The sequence below is a fragment of the Eschrichtius robustus genome, chromosome 13, assembly GCF_028021215.1.
Source record: "Eschrichtius robustus isolate mEscRob2 chromosome 13, mEscRob2.pri, whole genome shotgun sequence".
NCBI classification, from domain to species: Eukaryota; Metazoa; Chordata; class Mammalia; order Artiodactyla; family Eschrichtiidae; genus Eschrichtius; species Eschrichtius robustus.
In genome coordinates, this window is record NC_090836.1 from 31,439,020 (window position 1) to 31,460,826 (window position 21,807).

At 37.0% G+C, this 21,807-nt stretch overlaps 1 protein-coding gene across 4 annotated transcripts in view; it reads right to left on the reverse strand.

Moving 5' to 3' along the window:
* The window catches only part of CPNE8 (copine 8), a 294,890-nt gene that overhangs the window by 244,968 nt on the left and 28,115 nt on the right, over positions 1-21,807 (reverse strand). For all 4 annotated transcript variants that reach the window (XM_068561317.1, XM_068561314.1, XM_068561318.1 and 1 more), the window contains exons 2-3: positions 9,787-9,827; positions 8,471-8,517 (exon numbers count right to left, since the gene is read on the reverse strand). In XM_068561317.1, the coding sequence (XP_068417418.1) occupies positions 8,471-8,517; positions 9,787-9,827 (88 nt within the window). The remainder of the gene's footprint in view (positions 1-8,470; positions 8,518-9,786; positions 9,828-21,807) is intronic.

Consider the following 21,807-nt stretch of genomic DNA (forward strand, 5'->3'; position numbering starts at 1 on the left):
AGATGGAAAGGTATACCATGTTCTTGGACTGGAAGATGTGAGATATAAATATATATATACATACACACACATATATATACAAAATGGCATATTAGCCATAAAAAGAATGAAATTTTACATTTGCAACAACATGAATGGACTTGGAGTGTATTATGCTAAGGGAAATAAGACAGAGAACGACAAATACTGGATGATATCATTTATATATGGAATCTAAAAAATACAACAAACTAGTGAGTATAACAAAAAGGAAACAGACTCACAGATATAAAGAACAAAACTAGTGGTTCCCAATGGGGAGAGGAAAGGGAGTAGGGGCAATACAGGTGTAGGGATATAAGAGGTGAAAACTATTATGTATAAAGTAAGCTACAAAGATATACTATACAACACAGGGGATATAGCCAATACTTTATAATAACTATAAATCGAGTACAACCCTTAAAATTTGTGAATCAGTATATTGTACACCTGAAACATAATATTACACATTAACTATACTGCAACAAAAATAAATAAATAAATAAAATTATTAATGGTGAAAAAATGTAATTCGGCCTCCTTGCTCTTACTCCATTAAACAAAGTATTTGTATTAGGAAACTGAGTTTCTACTTTATTTTCAAATAACAAGTTATTAACTGTCAAAAAGCAGGTGATGAGGGGGGAGGAGAGAAGATGGCGGAAGAGTAAGACGCGGAGATCACCTTCCTTCCCACAGATACAGTAGAAATACATCTACACATGGAACTGCTCCTACAGAACACCCACTGAACGCTGGCAGAAAACGTCAGACCTCCCAAAAGGCAAGAAACTCCCCCCGTACTTGGGTAGGGAAAAAGAAAAAAGAAATAACAGAGACAAAAGAATAGGGACGGCACCTGCACCAGTGGGAGGGAGCTGTGAAGGAGGAAAGATTTCCACACACTAGGAAGCCCCTTCGCGGGCAGAGACTGCGGGTGGCAGAGGGGGGAAGCTTCGGAGCCACGGAGGAGAGCGCAGCCACAGGGGTGCGGAGGGCAAAGCGGAGAGATTCCCGCACGGAGGATCAGTGCCGACCAGCACTCAGCAGGCCGAGAGGCTTGTCTGCTCCCCTGCCGGGGCAGGCGGGGCTGGGAGCTGAGGCTCGGGCTTCGGTCAGATCGCAGGGAGAGGACTGGGGTTGGCGGCGTGAACACAGCCTGAAGGGGTTAGCAAACCACAGCTGGCTGGGAGGGAGACCGGGAAAAGGTCTGCAGCTGCCAAAGAGGCAAGAGACTTATTCTTGCCTCTTTGTTTCACGGCGCACAAGGAGAGGGGATTCAGAGCGCTGTCTAAACGAACTCCAGAGACTGGCGCGAGCCGCGGCTATCAGCGCGGACCCCAGAGACGGGCGTGAGAAGCTAGGGCTGCTGCTGCCACTTCCAAAAATCCTGTGTGTGAGCACAGGTAACTCTCCACACCGCCCCTCCCGGGAGCCTGTGCAGCCCGCCACTGCCAGGGTCCCGTGATCCGGGGACAACTTCCCCGGGAGAACACACTGCGCGCCACAGGCTGGTGCAACGTCACGCCGGCCTCTGCCGCTGCAGGCTTGCCCTGCCTCCTCTGTACCCCTCCCTCCCCGCGGCCTGGGTGAGCCAGAGCCCCCGAAGCAGCTGCTCCTTTAAGCCCGTCCTGTCTGGGTGGGGAACAGACGCCCTCAGGCCACCTACACGCAGAGGCGGGACCAAATCCAAAGCTGATCCCCAGGAGCTGTGCGAACAGAGAAGAGAAGGGGAAATCTCTCCCAGCAGCCTCAGAAGCAGCGGATTAAAACACAAACAACTTGATGTGATGCATCTGTTGAATACCTGAATAGACAACGAATCATCCCAAATTCAGGAGGTGGACTTTGGGAGCAGGATATATTAATTTTTCCCCTTTTCCTTTTTTTGTGACTGTATATGTATATGCTTCTGGGGGAGATTTTGTCTGTATAGCTTTGCTTTATAATAGCTTTATTTTACTTCACTATATTATAGCCATTTCTTTCTTTCTTTCTATTTTTTCTCCCTTTTACTCTGAGCCGTGTGGACGAAAGGCTCTTGGTGCTCCATCCAGGCGTCAGGGCCGTACCTCTGAGGTGGGAGAGCCAAATTCAGGACACTGGTCCACAAGAGACCTCCCAGCTCCACGTAATACCAAACGGCAAAAATTTCTCAGAGATCTCCATCTCAACATCAAAACCTAGCATCACTCAATGACCAGCAAGCTACAGTGCTGAACACCCTATGCCAAACAACTAGCAAGACAGGAACACAGCCCCGTCCATTAGCAGAGAGGCTGCCTAAAATCACAATAAGGCCACAGACACCCCAAAATACACCACCAGACGTGGACGTGCCCACCAGAAAGACAAGATCCAGCCTCATCCACCAGAACTCAGGCACTAGTTCCCTCCACCAGGAAGCCTACACAACCCACTGAACCAACCTTAGCCACTGGGGACAGATACCAAAAACAACGGGAACTACAAACCTGCAGCCTGTGAAAAGGAGACCCCAAACACAGTAAGATAAGCAAAATGAGACGACAGAAAAACACACAGCAGATGAAGGAGCAGGGTCAAAACACACCAGACTTAACAAATGAAGAGGAAATAGGTAGTCTACCTGAAAAAGAATTCAGAATAATGATAGTAAAGATGATCCAAAATCTTGGAAATAGAATAGACAAAATGCAAGAAACATTTAACAAGGATGTAGAAGAACTAAAGAGGAACCAAGCAATGATGAAAAACACAATAAATGAAATTAAAAATACTCTACATGGGATCAATAGCAGAATAACTGAGGCAGAAGAAAGGATAAGTGACCTGGAAGATAAAATGGTGGAAATAACTACTACAGAGCAGGATAAAGAAAAAAGAATGAAAAGAACTGAGGACAGTCTCAGAGACCTCTGGGACAACATTAAATGCACCAACATTCGAATTATAGGGGTCCCAGAAGAAGAAGAGAAAAAGAAAGGGACTGAGAAAATATTTGAAGAGATTATAGTTGAAAATTTCCCTAATATGGGAAAGGAAATAGTTAATCAAGTCCTGGAAGCACAGTGAGTCCCATACAGGATAAACCCAAGGAGAAACACGCCAAGACACATATTAATCAAACTGTCAAAAATTAAATATAAAGAAAACATATTAAAAGCAGCAAGGGAAAAACAACAAATAACACACAAGGGAATCCCCATAAGGTTAACAGCTGATCTTTCAGCAGAAACTCTGCAAGCCAGAAGGGAGTGGCAGGATATACTTAAAGTCATGAAGGAGAAAAACCTACAACCAAGATTACTCTACCCAGCAAGGATCTCATTCAGATGTGATGGAGAAATTAAAACCTTTACAGACAAGCAAAAGCGGAGAGAGTTCAGCACCACCAAACCAGCTTTACAACAAATGCTAAAGGAACTTCTCTAGGCAAGAAACACAAGAGAAGGAAAAGACCTACAAATAACAAACCCAAAACATTTAAGAAAATGGGAATAGGAACATACATATCGATAATTACCTTGAATGTAAATGGATTAAATGCTCTCACCAAAAGACACAGGCTGGCTGAATGGATACAAAAACAAGACCCATATATATGCTGTCTATAAGAGACCCACTTCAGACCTAGAGACACGTACAGACTGAAAGTGAGGGGATGGAAAAAGATATTCCATGCAAATGGAAATCAAAAGAAAGCTGGAAAAAAAAAAAAAAAAAAGAAAGCTGGAGTAGCAATTCTCATATCAGACAAAATAGACTTTAAAATAAAGACTATTACAAGAGACAAAGAAGGACACTATATAATGATCAAGGGATCGATCCAAGAGGAAGGTATAACAATTGTAAATATTTATGCACCCAACATAGGATCACCTCAATACATAAGGCAAATACTAACAGCCATAAAAGGGGAAATCGACAGCAACACAATCATAGTAGGGGACTTTAACACCCCACTTTCACCAATGGACAGATCCTCCAAAATGAAAATAAATAAGGAAACACAAGCTTTAAATGATACATTAAACAAGATGGACTTAATTGATATTTATAGGACATTCCACCCAAAAACAACAGAATACACATTTTTCTCAAGTGCTCATGGAACATTCTCCAGGATAGATCATATCTTGGGTCACAAATCAAGCCTTGGTAAATTTAAGAAAATTGAAATCGTATCAAGTATCTTTTCCGACCACAACGCTATGAGACTAGATATCAATTACAGGAAAAGATCTGTAAAAAATACAAACACATGGAGGCTACACAATACACTACTTAATAACGAAGTGATCACTGAAGAAATCAAAGGGGAAATCAAAAAATACCTAGAAACAAATGACAATGGAGATACGACCACCCAAAACCTATGGGACGCAGCAAAAGCAGTGCTAAGAGGGAAGTTTATAGCAATACAAGCCTACCTCAAGAAACAGGAAACATCTCGAACAAACAACCTAACCTTGCACCTAAAGCAATTAGAGAAAGAAGAACAAAAAAACCCCAAAGTCAGCAGAAGGAAAGAAATCATAAAGATTAGGTCAGAAATAAATGAAAAAGAAATGAAGGAAGCAATAGCAAAAATCAATGAAACTAAAAGCTGGTTCTTTGAGAAGATAAACAAAATTGATAAACCATTAGCCAGACTCATCAAGAGAAAAATGGAGAACACTCAAATCAATAGAATTAGAAATGAAAAAGGAGAAGTAACCACTGACACTGCAGAAATACAAAAGATCATGAGAGATTACTACAAGCAACTCTATGCCAATAAAATGGACAACCTGGAAGAAATGGACAGATTCTTACAAATGCACAAACTGCCGAGACTGAAACCAGGAAGAAATAGAAAATATGAACAGACCAATCACAAGCACTGAAATTGAAACTGGGATTAACAACCTTCCAACAAACAAAAGCCCAGGACCAGATGGCTTCACAGGTGAATTCTATCAAACATTTAGAGAAGAGCTAACACCTGTCCTTCTCAAACTCTTCCAAAACATTGCAGAGGGAGGAACACTCCCAAACTCATTCTAGGAGGGCACCATCACCCTGATACCAAAACCAGACAAAGATGTCACAAAGAAAGAAAACTACAGGCCAATATCACTGATGAACATAGATGCCAAAATCCTCAACAAAATACTAGCAAACAGAATCCAACAGCACATTAAAAGGATCATACACCATGATCAAGTGGGGTTTATCCCAGGAATGCAAGGATTCTTCAACATACACAAATCAATCAATGTGATACACCATATTAACAAATTGAAGGAGAAAAACCATATGATCATCTCAATAGATGCAGAGAAAGCTTTCGACAAAATTCCATACCCATTTATGATAAAAGCCCTGCAGAAAGTAGGCATAGAGGGAACTTTCCTCAACATAACAAAGGCCATATATGACAAACCCACAACCAACATTGTCCTCAATGGTGAAAAACTGAAACCATTTCCACTAAGATCAGGAACAAGACAAGGTTGCCCACTCTCACCACTATTATTCAACATAGTTTTGGAAGTGTTAGCCACAGCAATCAGAGAAGACAAAGAAATAAAGGAATCCAAATCGGAAAACAAGAAGTAAAGCTGTCACTATTTGCAGATGACATGATACTATATATAGAGAATCCTAAAGATGCTACCAGAAAACTCCTAGAGCTAATCAATGAATTTGGTAAAGTAGCAGGATACAAAATTAATGCACAGAAATCTCTTGCATTTCTATACACTAATGACGAAAAATCTGAAAGTGAAATTAAGAAAACACTCCCATTTACCATTGTAACAAAAAGAATAAAATATCTAGGAGTAAACCTACCTAAGGAGACAAAAGACCTGTATGCAGAAAACTATAAGACACTGATGAAAGAAATTAAAGATGATACAAATAGATGGAGAGATATACCATGTTCCTGGATTGGAAGAAGCAACATTGTGAAAATGACTCTACTACCCAAAGCAATCTACAGATTCAATGAAATCCCTATCAAACTACCACTGGCATTTTTCACAGAACTAGAACAAAAAATTTCACAATTTGTATGGAAACACAAAAGACCCCGAATAGCCAAAGCACTCTTGAGAACGAAAAATGGAGCTGGGGGAATCAGGTTCCCTGACTTCAGACTATATTACAAAGCTTCAGTAATCAAGACAGTTTGGTACTGGCACAAAAACAGAAATATAGATCAATGGAACAGGATAGAAAGCCCAGAGATAAACCCACGCACATATGGTCACCTTATCTTTGATAAAGGGGCAAGCATATACAGTGGAGAAAAGACAGTCTCTTCAATAAGTGGTGCTGGGAAAATTGGACAGGTATATGTAAAAGTATGAAATTAGAACACTCCCTGACACCATGCACAAAAATAAACTCAAAATGGATTAAAGACCTAAGTGTAAGGCCAGACACTATCAAACTCTGAGAGGAAAACATAGGCAGAACACTCTATGACATACATCACAGCAAGATTCTTTTTGACCCAGCTCCCAGAGAAATGGAAATAAGAACACAAATAAACAAATGGGACCTAATGAAACTGAAAAGCTTTTGCACAGCAAAGGAAACCATAAACAAGACCAAAATACAACCATCAGAATGGGAGAAAATATTTGCAAATGAAGCAACTGACAAAGGATTAATCTCCAAGATTTACAAGCAGCTCATGCAGCTCAATAACAAAGAAACGAACAACCCAATCCAAAAATGGGCAGAAGACCTAAACAGACATTTCTCCAAAGAAGATATACAGATGGCCTACAGACACATGAAAGAATGCTCAACATCATTAATCATTAGAGAAATGCAAATCAAAACTACAATGAGATATCATCTCACACCAGTCAGAATGGCCATCATCAAAAAATCTAGAAACAATAAATGCTGGAGAGGGTGTGGAGGAAAGGGAACACTCTTGCACTGTTGGTGGGAATGTAAATTGATACAGCCACTATGGAGAACAGTATGGAGGTTCCTGAAAAAACTACAAATAGAACTACCATACGACCCAGCAATCCCACTACTGGGCATATACTCTGAGAAAACCATAGGTCAAAAAGAGTCATGTACCAAAATGTTCATTGCAGCTCTATTTACAATAGCCAGGACATGGAAGCAACCTAAATGTCCATCGACAGATGAATGGATAAAGAAGATGTGGCACATATATACAATGGAATATTACTCAGCCATAAAAAGAAATGAAATGGAGGTATTTGTAATGAGGTGGATGGAGTTAGAGTCTGTCATACAGAGTGAAGTAAGTCAGAAAGAGAAAAACAAATACAGTATGGTAACACATATATATGGAATCTAAGGAAAAAAAAAAAAAAAAAGGCCATGAAGAACCTAGTGGCAAGACGGGAATAAAGACACAGACCTACTAGAGAATGGACTTGAGGATATGGGGAGGGGGTGGGGTGAGATGTGACAGGGTAAGAGAGTGTCATGGACATATATACACTACCAAATGTAAAATAGATAACTAGTGGGAAGCAGCCACATAGCACAGGGAGATCAGCTCGGTGCTTTGTGACCACCTAGAGGGGTGGGATGTGGAGGGTGGGAGGGAGGGAGATGCAAGAGGGAAGAGAAATGGGAACATACTGTATATGTATAACTGATTCACTTTGTTATAAAGCAGAAGCTAACACACCATTGTAAGGCAATTATACTTCAATAAAGATGTTTAAAAAAAAAAAAAAAGCAGGTGATAATTGATATCACTTTTAAAACTCTTTAAAGCAATATTTTATAAATCAGCAGTTGACCTAAAAAAGTGAGAATAAACCCACAAACTTCAATTATGTAAGAACTGGATCACATTAAATTTATGTAAGACTGAGGAAAATAAAAATTCAAGGCTAGATTATTCCACAGGAAGATCATAAATGAGCTAAACATTAAGGATTATTAAGAACAAAACACAAAGATTGCTTTCATCAAATTAAAATGAAATAAAATAAAAAAGAAATTCAATCTTTGGGTTGAAGGACTTCCCTGGTGATGCAGAGGTTGAGAATCTTCCTGCCAATGCAGGGGACACGGGTTCGAGCCCTGGTCCGGGAAGATCCCACAAACCACGGAGCAACTAAGCCCGTGTCCCACAACTACTGAGCCTGAGCTCTAGAGCCTACAAGCCACAACTACTGAGCCCACGTGCCACAACTACGGAAGCCTGCATGCCTAGAGCCCATGCTCCACAACAAGAGAAGCCACCACAATGAGAAGCCCATGCACCACAACGAAGAGTAGCCCCTGCTCGCCACAACTAGAGAAAGTCTGCGAGCAGAAACAAAGACCCAATGCAGCCAAAAATAAATAAATAAAAATAAATAAATCTATAAGAAAATTACTAAAATAACTAAAAACAGGAAAGTATCATCTTGATCACATTATAACTTATACCATGTCTTCCAGCACAATTTATTTAAATTCAAATTCTTACCTCTCTCCATTCTTTATTTCCAACTCCTTGTACATACAAGACACAAACTACAAAAGATGAAAAAATAAATATATCTAAACGTTTTTTATAAATATCAGATATAAATGTATCCAAGTTATTTTTCAGCTGTACAAAAGCTATATTAAAATTAGTTCCTAGTTCCTAGGCTTACTCTGGTATGAAAATTGCTAATAAATCATCACATGATGAAAATTTTTTATAAAAAAGCAAGAAACAATATCAGGTCTTTAGAACTTAGCATGTATAAAGCTAGGCACAAAAAAAATAACAATTATTTGCTAATGTCTTCAATTGCATTATGCTACAGATATAGATAAAAAAAATTTTAAACTAAGGTTAAACAGTTTGAAATATTTCAGTATGTTACCAGTCATAAGTCAAGCTCTTCCTAGGATACTTACAATGCTCAAAACCATCATAGGAAGGATATCTGGAGCAAATCATATGCCACATTTAATATTTGCAACTCCTATCCTCAATGTTTGTAAACAAGTAAGAAATCCAATGAACCACAAAAGGAAATCGCAAAAAAGGGAGATTAAGAGTTTGGGGTAAAGATTAACGGACAAAAATATCCCACCCACTTGTCAGTGGGTCCCAGGAATTTTTAATACCTACAAATTTTAATGCCTTTTCTCCAGTGACTACCTCAAGAATTCTTCTGTCAACTGACAAAACCTCTCTCCTGTAATTAAACCACACAGGTTCACACATTTGTAGAGATGGAGAGCTGCTGAATATCAGCTTCTAAATATTACAAGACTTGGAATCACTACATGATTTATACATTATTTCTGTTGTTTTCTAATTTAAACTGTCTTTTATTTTACAATTTATCTCCAATTTTCAATATATATAATTAGGAATCAAAAACTTCAGCTCATTCAAGATATTATATAATTCAGTTGGTTGTACATGCCTTTATGTACTGCATTTATTCACAAAAAAAGGAAAATGATTACTCTGACTTGATCATAAAATTATGGCCCATTACAGTTCTCTTTCAAAGATAATTTCTACCATATGGCCATACAATGAGGTTTACTTTCAAAGTGAACTGTCCTACATTGCAGTCATCTGCATTGTCATCTTATTCTCAAAACGCTAAGGAATTCCCTCTCTTTAGCCAGAGTACTGCCCGGGTAGATGAGAATGCAGGGCGTGAGACTATACTCCATCTTGCTTTCTAGGCTTTAAAACAAATATTTAAATAAGAACTATGATTTTCATATAACTTTTTGCAAAATCAAGTAAAATAAGTAGACTATTTCAAAAAGCAAGTAATAGATACTTACTTGGATCAGATTTAGAAAATGTGTCTCTGTCAAGAAGATTTCTGTTGAATAAAAGAGAAAATGTTATATGAATATAATACCAAAATATTTATATAAATATAAATGTATATATACATGAATGATGACTTGAAAGTTCCAAAAGTTAAATTTGTGCTTCATAGTCATCCTCCATTAATTGGTAATAATTTATAATAACTAAATTACATTTTTATGTTTTAATACTTGTAATAAAAATCTCATGTTTACCCTGTTGTATTGTTCCACCAGGACTACCACTCATGTGCATTTATCTGTACCGTGCTTGTTATTTGAAAGGGCTTTTTTCATATCAACCTGATACCCTTTCATATTTCAGGTTCTTAAAAGTTACTCCTTCTATGGAATCACTATACACTGAGAAAATAAAAACACAGTCAACAGAACAGCACAGACAAAAAAAAAAAAAAAAAAAAAATGGGACTATGCCTTCAAATATTCCCAGAAAGAAACTATCAGACATGTTTATATTTAGAATTAAGTCAAAGACCAGTAGTCAGAAATCATATTAAAATAATCCTTCTGTCCCCTAAGCAGACACTATGACTCCAGCAATGACTGGCAAACAGTAAATTTAAAACATTTCCATTTGAGAATATGCTATGTTATATATTTATAAAGGTAGCTCTCCAGTCACATGGAAATTCTCCAGCCTTTCCTATGTGTCTAGTTTTGCTCATTAAGTGTCCTAAAAAAAGTAATTCAGCTCTTTCTTTCAGAGTTCATAAAAGTCAAGGAAAGATGACAGTGCAAATATTGCAGTGTGCTTGGAACTCAAAAACTATGTTATACACATTTAAAAACAAATAATGTGATTTTGGTGCCTTATTTATCTAAAAAAATAAATAAAAACCCTATAATCTTTAACCACAAATACAAAATAATGGATTTCTATCAACAATAAAGATAAATATTCTTAATCATAGACTTTACTTGCCACATTATTTCTTCTAGCCATTATGATCCATAACGTACAGTAGGTAAGGTCAAAAACAAACAAACAAACAAAAAAACTTAGATCCTTTATAATATGAGGGGGAAAAAACTCCATAAACTCTTCATAACTTAGTCCCTGAACTTTGCAATTTAGCTTTCCCATTGCTATTTGACAATAAATTTCAGCTATAATTTGATCACATGAATAAAATAGAATAAACCATTTCTGACTAGATTTAATTCCCCAAAGACTACTATACTCAAAGTTATATGATTTTAAAAGTTTGTAAAAGGCAAATATTCTTACATGATAAGGATCACTGCAAAAGACCAGTGATTATCAAAATGCATCATAAAGTTAGGACTGATGACAGGAATGCAAGATTTTTTCCTCCCTAATATCCCATTAGAAACAAAGCACTTTCACATTAAGTTAAAAGAGAGGTATTTAAAAAAAAAAAAAAAAGAGAGGTATTATTGTGAAGGCTATTGTATAAAAAAAAGAAAATAAGCTGAGGCTCAGAGAAACTGAGTAAATGAATAAGAGCACACAGCCCAGTACAGAATATTCCAATGAAGTTAACCTTTTGAATCTGATTTCCCTGTTCTTTACAAAATGCTACATTGTCTGGAGAAGTCAGGGAGAAACAACTTGTTTTCCTGACTGTTGGAAATGTAGAAGGCCTCCCATTATACCTATTCGTTGAGCCACTAGAGTATGACATAAAATAAATTCTTGTTTATAGACTAATGTGAAGAGACATGCCGCCTATGCTATGAACAAAGAGAACTAGGATAGGAGGCCAAACATAACTGTACTTAGTCACAGAAAAATATCTTTGTCTTCTATATAAAGCACTTAAAAAACACACACACACACCACCCCTCACCAGCTTTTATATAGGAAGGTTACTCTTCCCTCCATGAGGTTGTCTTTTGCTTGAGTTAGGATGCCTTTAACATTATGCTTACAATTTTATAATGGAATATTGAACTTGAACATTATAAAAATCCTGAACAGGTCTTTCTATTCTATAAACCTTGATGTAGCTAAAACAAGGAAGAGAGCAAACTCCTGAAAAGAAATTATGGAGAAATACAGTGCATTAGTCAGAAAACTTACCTGAAGAAATAACCTAATCAAAAATTTAATCTGTGAATTGCATGAGTTGTTCTAGTAACCACTCATCTCAAATTCCAATCAAAATGTCTGGACTTAAGAGTATGATTGAAATATCATAACTAAAACTAAAGCACAATCAGTTAAACTCTAACCTGTATGAAGAAGTACTAGGTTAATGGAAGAGGCGTATTTTGCATGAAGCCTGAAATAGGAGTAGATAAGCAAGAAGTTAGTAACACCTTTCCAGGACCATCCAGGAGAAAAGGTTCCCTGACTTCCCCCTTTATAATTCAGTCGTCATTGATATTAGTCTCTTAAAACAGACAGATGCATCAAGCTACCTTCCCTTGATGACAATAGTCAATTAGCTCATCCGACAACGCTTCTTACTCTGATTTTATGCTCAACAAGCCACCTTCCAATTTTAAGATGGCTTCTCATATAGTTATTAACACAGAACTGTGCTGAGTGGCCAAGATGAATATTGCAGTTTTCTTGACCATTATAGTTTTTATTCTCAACTGGCATTCCAAGACCCATACTGAACAGCCAGTTAACCTCTTAAAATGACATCTCAGACTTGTCTTTCTCTAACAGGAAAATAGCAATTCCATTTAAACTTCAGAGCAATTCTGCAAGTATTTTTCAAGCAAATATTCTATGCCCAAGACCTAACTAAGCACTAAACACTAACTAATTAAACATGTTCTCAAATCTCAAGATGCCTGAATTTTACTAAGAGGACAAACTCAGAAACGAATAGCAATATTGGATGGTATATAAAATAGCAGTTTATTATGGGGAGAAGGAACAGTAAAATAGAGTAAAATTAATTCAACTACAAATAAAAAACATCAGGTACAATAGTTAGCTCTTAACCAAAATTTTTTTTAAATATACTAGAAAAAAAACAATTTATAGGTATGTCTATATAATAAAAATAGTCTAAACAAATGTATATCTTGAAATAATTGCCTTATTTTTTTAAGGTTAAGTATGCTTTTCTGTTACAGTTATATAATGAGACTTTATTAGTGGAAAACTAAAACTTCTAATTATTCACATGTAAAATGAGCATAACAACACCATCTATTAAGGTAAAGGAGATTGTAAGTGAGTTAACCTACAAGTTGTAGGCCTGCTCCTAATTCTTTCCAACTCAGTAAATGAAAACAGCTAATAAATATTGTTCTTTGACAGTGTAGTAAATATTGAATTTTTAATTCCTTTAAAAGGGAAGCAAATATTATTATCCTAACACAGATGCATTTTGAAAAAGAAAAACTACTTGGTATATATTATGAATTCTAAAGTTAATAGCTTCACAGTAAAGACAATTTTACTATTTGTGACTTTTTAAAGTGCTAATTTTAAAAAAGCACACAATATATTTGTTTTAAGGAATAAATCTTCAAACTGAAGGTATGAAGTGAGTTCCAAAAAGCTACTTGTGGCCAGCAGAACTTAGACAACATGTAACGAGGCTCCACTGCTGTACCTGAGTGGAATTGTTCTATTAAATTTTTAATAAGAACAAAAATATAGCTTATAAATAGAGCCAAATAAAAAATTGTTCTATTTAATTTTCCATATGAACAAAAATATAGCCTATGAATAGAGCCAAACAATGCTTTATCATTTTACAAACACAGTCCAGCATAAATTTTCCACATGTGGACAGAGAACCACGTCTCTGCATAAATATAACTGCCCCTGAGAATTGTTCTGTATCTATAAACAGAATGACTCTGGGTTTAATTAAAATTTAGGAAATTATTAGAGGACTTTTATTTACCTGTTATTCAACTTAGTCTCAGGATCAACTGACCACCTGCAAGGTCTTTACTAAATATTGCTTAGGCAACCACAGAACCTAGTTGGCACATAAGCAAATGTCTGTACGAATGAACGCTTTTAGTATCCAATCAAAAGCATCAGCTTTTTCACTTTAGGTATGATGAGGTGTCTTATTATGGAAAAAAGAGTAGAAGAGGAAGGTGGCATGTTTGACTTTAGACCTTTGCCCTAATAAGTAACCCGTTAACTGAAAAAAACCTGAGTGAGGAAATTATAAACATGCCCCATGTCACTGGGCCATGTCTAGGGCCCTTACCTTGGGCATTATATTGTCTTAAGGACTGGAATTAAGAAGTTCTTGGCATGCATATATATATATATTAATATATTATATATGTATTTTTTTAATGCATATAACACACAAAATGGTTTTCCAAGTTTTTTTAAGTAATGACAGGGAAATCAAAACTTGTTTTGAGCAACTGAAAGGAAATTAATCTTTGGAAGTGACTTGAATGCAATATTTAATTCTCTATGACTCATTTATGCATTATTTTTATTCTTTGAACAAATATTATAGCTGGAAATTTAGCATGCAAATTTAAGGAAAAAAATATTTTCCTGAACCTAAAATTTCTACGGCAAAGGGGAAACACTGTACTGAAAAAGTAAAACTTTAGAAATGAAAAAATTCAAGTATTTTGAAACTGAAGCTTACTAAAAAGCCAGAATTAGCTAGAATCTAAGACACCAAGTAATTCTAAAGGGTAGGATCATTGGAAAGTACTTAACAAGTTTATCAGCTTTCAAGAAAGTAAGAATAGACATTCAGGTTTGAAGTTGTACAAATAGACTAAAATTTCAGCTCAGCAGCAGCCACCTTTCATAGCCTAAGCATACCAGTAGAACTTTATCGTGTATGATATATATTACTCAATGAAAACTAGTAATAAAATAAACTTTCAGTTATTTTTCAGTTTTTGCTGAAAATGGTTGTTTTGAAGTATTTATTAGTACTGTTGAGCTGAAAAGGTCAGTAATAAAATATACAGTTTCAACCTTTGCCTGGGTTGAATTTGGTATATATACTAAAAGAATTTGAGGGGAAGATAATTAATGGTGAAAATTTTTCTGTATTCATCTATGATTGATATTCTTGAAATTTACTTAAAGGAAACTCAGGGCTTTTCACAATCTGACATGTCAGAGCTCTGTTTGCCTGAGCTAAGGTAAACAGAAGAACACTTTGGTTTGAAGTAATATGTAGGGTTAACTCAAGGTGATACCAGCTTTTAGAAAAAAGATGGGTTTTACAAAACCCAATCCTTGATTTCAGCCAAAGAAGAGAAACAACATTTATGTTAAAAATGGGAAGGATAAAATAAACTGAGAACAGAATATGAGTCTTCTTAAAAACCTAAAACCTATGTACAAAACTAATTTCATTATATTTTCCACAGTCTTGTAGCCTCTCTATTTCCTCTCTCAGTAAGTGGCAACAATGGAAGGCAGAATTATGGCCCCCCAAACATATCAGGTCTTAATCTCTGGGTCCTATTAATGTGACCCTTATTTAGGGGAAAAAAGGTCTGCGCAGATGTGATTACATTATTGATTCTGTGATGAGGCATTTATCCTGGATTATCTCGGTGGGCCCTACATGCAATCAATCACATATCCTAATAAGAAGAAGGCAGAGGGAGATTTGACACAGAGGAGACAATGATGTGAACAGAACAGAGAGAGATGTGTGGGCTCTAGCCTTGAAGACCCAAATGATGCAGCCACAAGCCAAGGCATGCCAGCAGCCACAAGAAGCTGGAAAAGAGCAAGGAATGGCTTCTTCACCAGAACCCCCAGAGGGAAAGCAGCCCTACCAACATCTTGGTTTCAGCCAAGTGACACTCTATTTACACTTCTGGCCTCCAGAACTGTAAGAATAAATTTCTGTGGTTTTAAGTCAACAAGTTTGTGATAATTTGTTACAACAGCTACAGGAAACTAACACAGCAACAGGGTTCAACCCATCTCTCTTCCAAGCAAGACTCCAATCATCCTTCCCCTCCATCTCCTTCCGCTAATGCCTCCCCCACCTTGGCTTCTGCTTCCAAGTCCCAACTACATCCCAGGCCTTAGAGCTAGCTCTTAACTGGTCTTCCTTCCTCCTGTCTCCCAGTTCATTCACCAAGATGTCTTCAAGAGGAAGTTCTCTACTGTAAAACCTGACCAAATGGCTCCCCTGCATAAAACCCATTACCAACAGAAACTCCAAACTCGTTAACATAACACTACATACTTGCCACATTCTGATCCCGGCTTTATCTCTAGCTGCACTTCTATCCATATTTCATATCATAGACTCTGTTCCAGATATTTCAGATTTTTTACAGTCCCTTAATCTAATATTGCCTCATATTTCTGTACTATTATTTTACCCTGTCCCTAAAATTTCCTCAGCAACCTCATTTCTGCTGGGAAATGTGAATTCCTCTTTCAGCCTTTCCTCATTGTTGTCCTCCGAGAAGGTAGAACTGATTATTCCCTCTGTCTGCTCCATCATACCCAACATGAACCTATGTCACAAATTCCTCACTTACTATTTATTTACTAAGCTGGGTGCCAGACACTGTGCTGAGCACTTTATTTATTTTTTTGATATTTAGTATTTAAAATTTTATTCAAAATTTTGCAATCTTCATACTCAAAAACTGGCAGGCCTTACCTCTTATAGTGGCATGGCTAATGCCACCACTTGCTTTTTTTTTCTGCTGAGCACTTTATTTATTTATTTTAACAACTTTATTGGAGTATAATTGCTTTATAATGGTGTGTTAATTTCTGTTTTTATAATAAAGTGAATCAGTTATACATACACATATATCCCCATATCTCTTCCCTCTTGCGTATCCCTCCCTCACACCCTCCCTATCCCACCACTCTAGGTGGTAACGAAACACCGAGCTGATTGCCCTGTGCTATGCAGCTGCATCCCACTAGCTATCTATTTTACATTTGGTACTGTGTATATGTCCATGCCACTCTCTCACTTTGTCCCAGCTTACCCTTCCCCCTCTCCATATCCTCAAGTCCATTCTCTAGTAGGTCTGCGTCTTTATTCCTGTCTTGCCCCTAGGTTCTTCATGACCACTTTTTTTGTTGTTTTCTAGATTCCATATATGTGTGTTAGCATACGGTATTTGTTTTTCTCTTTCTGACTTAACTTCACTCTGTATGACAGACTCTAGGTCCATCCATCTCACTACAAATAACTCAATTTCGTTTCTTTTTATGGCTGAGTAATATTCCATTGTATATATGTGCCACATCTTCTTTATCCATTCATCTGTCGATGGACAGTTAGGTTGCTTCCATGTCCTGAGTATTGTAAATAGAGCTGCAATGAACATTGTGGTACATGACTCTTTTTGAATTATGGTTTTCTCAGGGTATATGCCCAGTAGTGGGATTGCTGGGTTGTATGGTAGTTCTATTTTTAGTTTTTTAAGAACCTCCATACTGTTCTCCATAGTAGCTGTATCAATTTACAATCCCACCAACAGTGTAAGAGGATTCCCTTTTCTCCACACCCTCTCCAGCATTTATTCTATGTAGATTTTTTGATGATGGCCATTCTGAGTGGTGTGAGATGATATCACATTGTACTTTTGATTTGCATTTCTCTAATGATTAGTGATGTTGAGCATTCTTTCATGTGTTTGTTGGCAATCTGTATATCTTCTTTGGAGAAATGTCTATTTAGGTCTTCTGCTCATTTTTGGATTGGGTTGTTTATTATTTTGATATTGAGCTTCATGAGCTGCTTGTAAATTTTGGAGATTAATCCTTTGTCCATTGCTTCATTTGCAAATATTTTCTCCCATTCTGAGGGTTGTCTTTTCATCTTGTTTATGGTTTCCTTTGCTGTGCAAAAGTTTTTAAGTTTCATTAGGTCCCATTTGTTTATTTTTGTTTTTATTTCCATTTCTCTAGGAGGTGGGTCAAAAAAGATCTTGCTGTGATTTATGTCACAGAGTGTTCTGCCTATGTTTTCCTCTAAGAGTTTGATAGTGTCTGGCCTTACATTTAGGTCTTTAATCCATTTTAAGTTTATTTTTGTGTATGGTGTTAGGGAGTGTTCTAATTTCATTCTTTTACATGTAGCTGTCCAGTTTTCCAAGCACCACTTATTGAAGAGGCTCTCTTTTCTCCACTGTATATTCTTGTCTCCTTTATCAAAGATAAGGTGACCATATGTGCATGGGTTTATATCTGGGCTTTTTATCCTGTTCCATTGATCTAGATTTCTGTTTCTGTGCCAGTACCATACTGTCTTGATTACTGTAGCTTTGTAGTATAGTCTGAAATCCAGGAGCCTGATTCCTCCAGCTCCATTTTTCTTTCTCAAGATTGCTTTGGTTATTCGGGGTCTTTTGTATTTCTATACAAATTGTGAAATTTTTTGCTCTAGTTCTGTGAAAAATGCCAGTGGTAGTTTGATAGGGATTGCATTGAATCTGTAGATTGCTTTGGGTAGTAGATTCATTTTCACAATGTTGATTCTTCCAATCCAAGAACATGGTATGAGCACTTCAAATAAATCATTTTATTTAATCTTCACCATAATCCTAATAAGTAGCAATTATTATCCAAATCCATTAGCCAGGTGAGATAGTAAAATTCAGAGAGGTTAAATAATGTGGACAAAGTCACAAGAATAGTAAATGCTTAAGGTGCATTTTTGTAAATTTTTGACTGATTTATAATTTTGATTTTGACTTTCAATTTTTGTATTGGTTATATTGACTATTTGTCCATATTATTGAGTATAAAATGAAATGAACTGCAAACAGTGTTATCATACCACTCATCATTGTTTTCCAAGCTCTAGCAAATAAATTATAAAATGAAAATAAGACACAGTACAGGAAAGAGGAAAATTATCATTACATGCAAAAGATTTAATTTTGTACCCAGAAGAAGTAAGATAATTAATTAATAAAATCTTTCAAAATTAATAGGATAATTCAGTAAAGTGGTTAGAGGCATGATGAATACATAAAGGTCAGTAATGTTCCTGAGTACCAATTGTTAACAATTGTCCTATCCAATTTGGACTTTTTGGTAGCTATCTGTTGCCTTCAATTACTGAAATATGTGAGGGCTGTGTGATTCTCTTTCACTATCACTTCACTCCCAAATGCTGTTACCATGAAAGCAAGTCTCAGACCAAATTCTGCCAAAGGCACATTCATTAGCAAGTGGGACTCAAAACAGTCACATAATATGCTCTATGTTTAATCAAGTTCCAGCTCTCTGTGCTTTCAGGCATTCAGAATAGCACCTTAAGGCAGATGTGACAATCTTCTGTTGACAGATTCATCTAACCTTCTGGGCAAATCATGGTAGAGAATCCTCTAAACATTCTGTGCCCATGACCCAAGGAGTCCCTAGGTTTAGGGCACCACTCCAAAAGGCATAATCACAGGATTCTCTAGGTTCATATGCCCTGTTCACTTGTGCAATATTTCTAGCCAATCTGCGTATATATATATATTTAATAACAGCTTTACTCAGATATAATTCCCAGACCATACAATTCACCCTTTAAAAGTGTACAATTCAGTGGTTTATAGTATATTCAAAGAGTTATGCAATCATCACCACTGTCTAATTTTAGAACATTTTCACCACCACCACCACCACCACCCCTAAAAAAACTCTATCCATTAGTAGTCACTCCCAATTCCACCTCCTCCAACCCTTGGTAACCACCAATATGCTTTCTGTCTCTATGCATTTGCCTATTCTGTATATTTCATATAAATGGAATTATACAATATATGGCCTTTTGTGACTAGTTTCTTTTACTTAGCATAATGTTTTTAAGGTTCATCCATGTTATGGCAAGTATCAGTATCTTTACTTTTTATAGCCAAATAATATTCCATTGTATGGATATATCTCATTTTGTTCATTAAATGATACACATTTGGGTTGTTTCCACTTTTGGCTATCATCCATAATGCTGCCTTAAACATGTGCATATAGGTTTTTGTGTAAACATAGAATTTCAGTTCTCTTGGCTATATACCTAGAAGTGGAATTTCTGGCTCATATAGTAACACTATTTTTAACATTTTGAGAATCTGCCAAACTATTTTTCAAAGTAGTTGCACCGTGTTACATTCCTACCAACAATGTATGAGGGTTCCAATTTCTCCATATCCTCTCTAGTACTTATTACTGTCTTTTTTATTATAATCACCTAGTGGTGTAAAGTGGTCAATTCACATATCTGATCACCATATACAGCACTAGTAAAAAAAAAAAAAAGTCATTTCTCACATACACAGTAACTACAAAACCCTCTGGTGTGATCAAGGGTAAAAATCATAGAATAGTTTCAGAGTAGGCATTTCTTAAGTGTGAGCTCCCAGTTAGACTTCAAATACTAACACAGCACATCCTAAATATGTAAGATACTGATTAAGATATTTCAGATTTAATACTACAATCTAACACAAACATCTAAATCACACTGCCTCTGTTGAAATATTTTAAAGTAAATTATAGAAAATATAACACCAAACAGAAACAATTAGGGAAAAATGGAAGAAAATGCAAGATACTATTTTTAAAATCTTGGCATGAAGAATACTTTCTACACTTTACACAAAGCTCAGAGAAAATATTAACTTATTTGATAATGAACTCATTTTAAACATCTATTCAAAAATGGTATAATAATAAAAGTTAAAATATATTGTTACATATATAATAGATGATAGATAAAATGTTAAAGCTATAAATATACAAAACATTCTCTAAATTAATGAGAAAAATATAAATACTTCAAAAGAAAAATGGGCTACATAAGTGAATAGACATTTTACAAGAGAAGCAATACAGTTAGTCATTGAACATATTACATGAAGTTCATCCTCAACAGTAAGCAGTGACATGAAAATTAAATAAATAAGAATGTCCTATGACAGATAAATATTAGCTGCATGAATTAAGACTCATTTTGTTGTAAGTGACACAAAACAGGGAAATTTATAATGAAAGTATGGAGATGTTTTATGAAGGTAAGTTAAGAATATAACTGACCCAATGGAAAGAACTAAAACAAGGATAGACCCCCAAAGACCTGGTAAATCAGCAGAGACCAGCACCACAAGGCAATAAGCAAGGCTACAGGGACAACAGGAAGCAAGACCACATGCCAGGCCCTGCAGCAAAAGGGCATTACTGGGCAGATAAAGATGGCAGAATAGGAGGACTGAGACTCACCACCTCCCACAAACACATCAAAAATACATTTACATGTGGAACAATTCACATGGAAAACTAACTGGAAACTGGCAGATGAACTCCTATACAACCAAAGCTATAAGAAAGATTTCCACATAACAAGGTAGGAAGAAAAAAAAGGATAAAGTTGGGACCTCTGGCCCTGAGAGGAATGTGAAAGGAAGAGAAGGTCCACATGGTGGACTCTTACCTGGGGAGCAAGCAGGTCGAGCTACAAATTGGCTATCCCAGTCCTGGGGTCCTTCAGGGAGGAGACAAGCCCCCCTGGCTGCTGGAAGAACCATTGGGACAGATAGAAGAGCTAGAAAAACCTAGACTCTACTCACAAAGAGTGTACCTGTGCTGACTGCCCAATGATCAGGGCAGAGAGGGCTTTACAGTGGTGGCTACCACCTTGCCATACTCCCCAATCCAAGTGAGGAGAATACTCCAGCTCTGCTCACTCCACACCACAGCTTGGCATGAGATCTGAGCCAGCCCTGGAAAAAGACTCAGTCTAGCTATGCAGAAAGAACCCAGAGGCCTAGGTGTAGTGTGGTGTGGTCCTGGTGGGGTGGCAGCAGCCACTGTGGGCCTAGGGTGTGGTCCTGGTGGGGTGGCAATAGCCATTGTCAGCACTTGCTGAGACACCACAACCCTCACACTGTGGTCCTTCTTCAAGCCAGGAGAGTGCTCTGGCCCTACCCATTCCAAGCCACAGCTTCATGCTGGATCTTTGGCATAAAAGTCCTGGGAGAAGACTGCCACAGAGGCAGCCCAGATCTCTGGCAGCAGCATGGCCACCTCAATTCCTGCAGCCACAATGCCCTGACGCC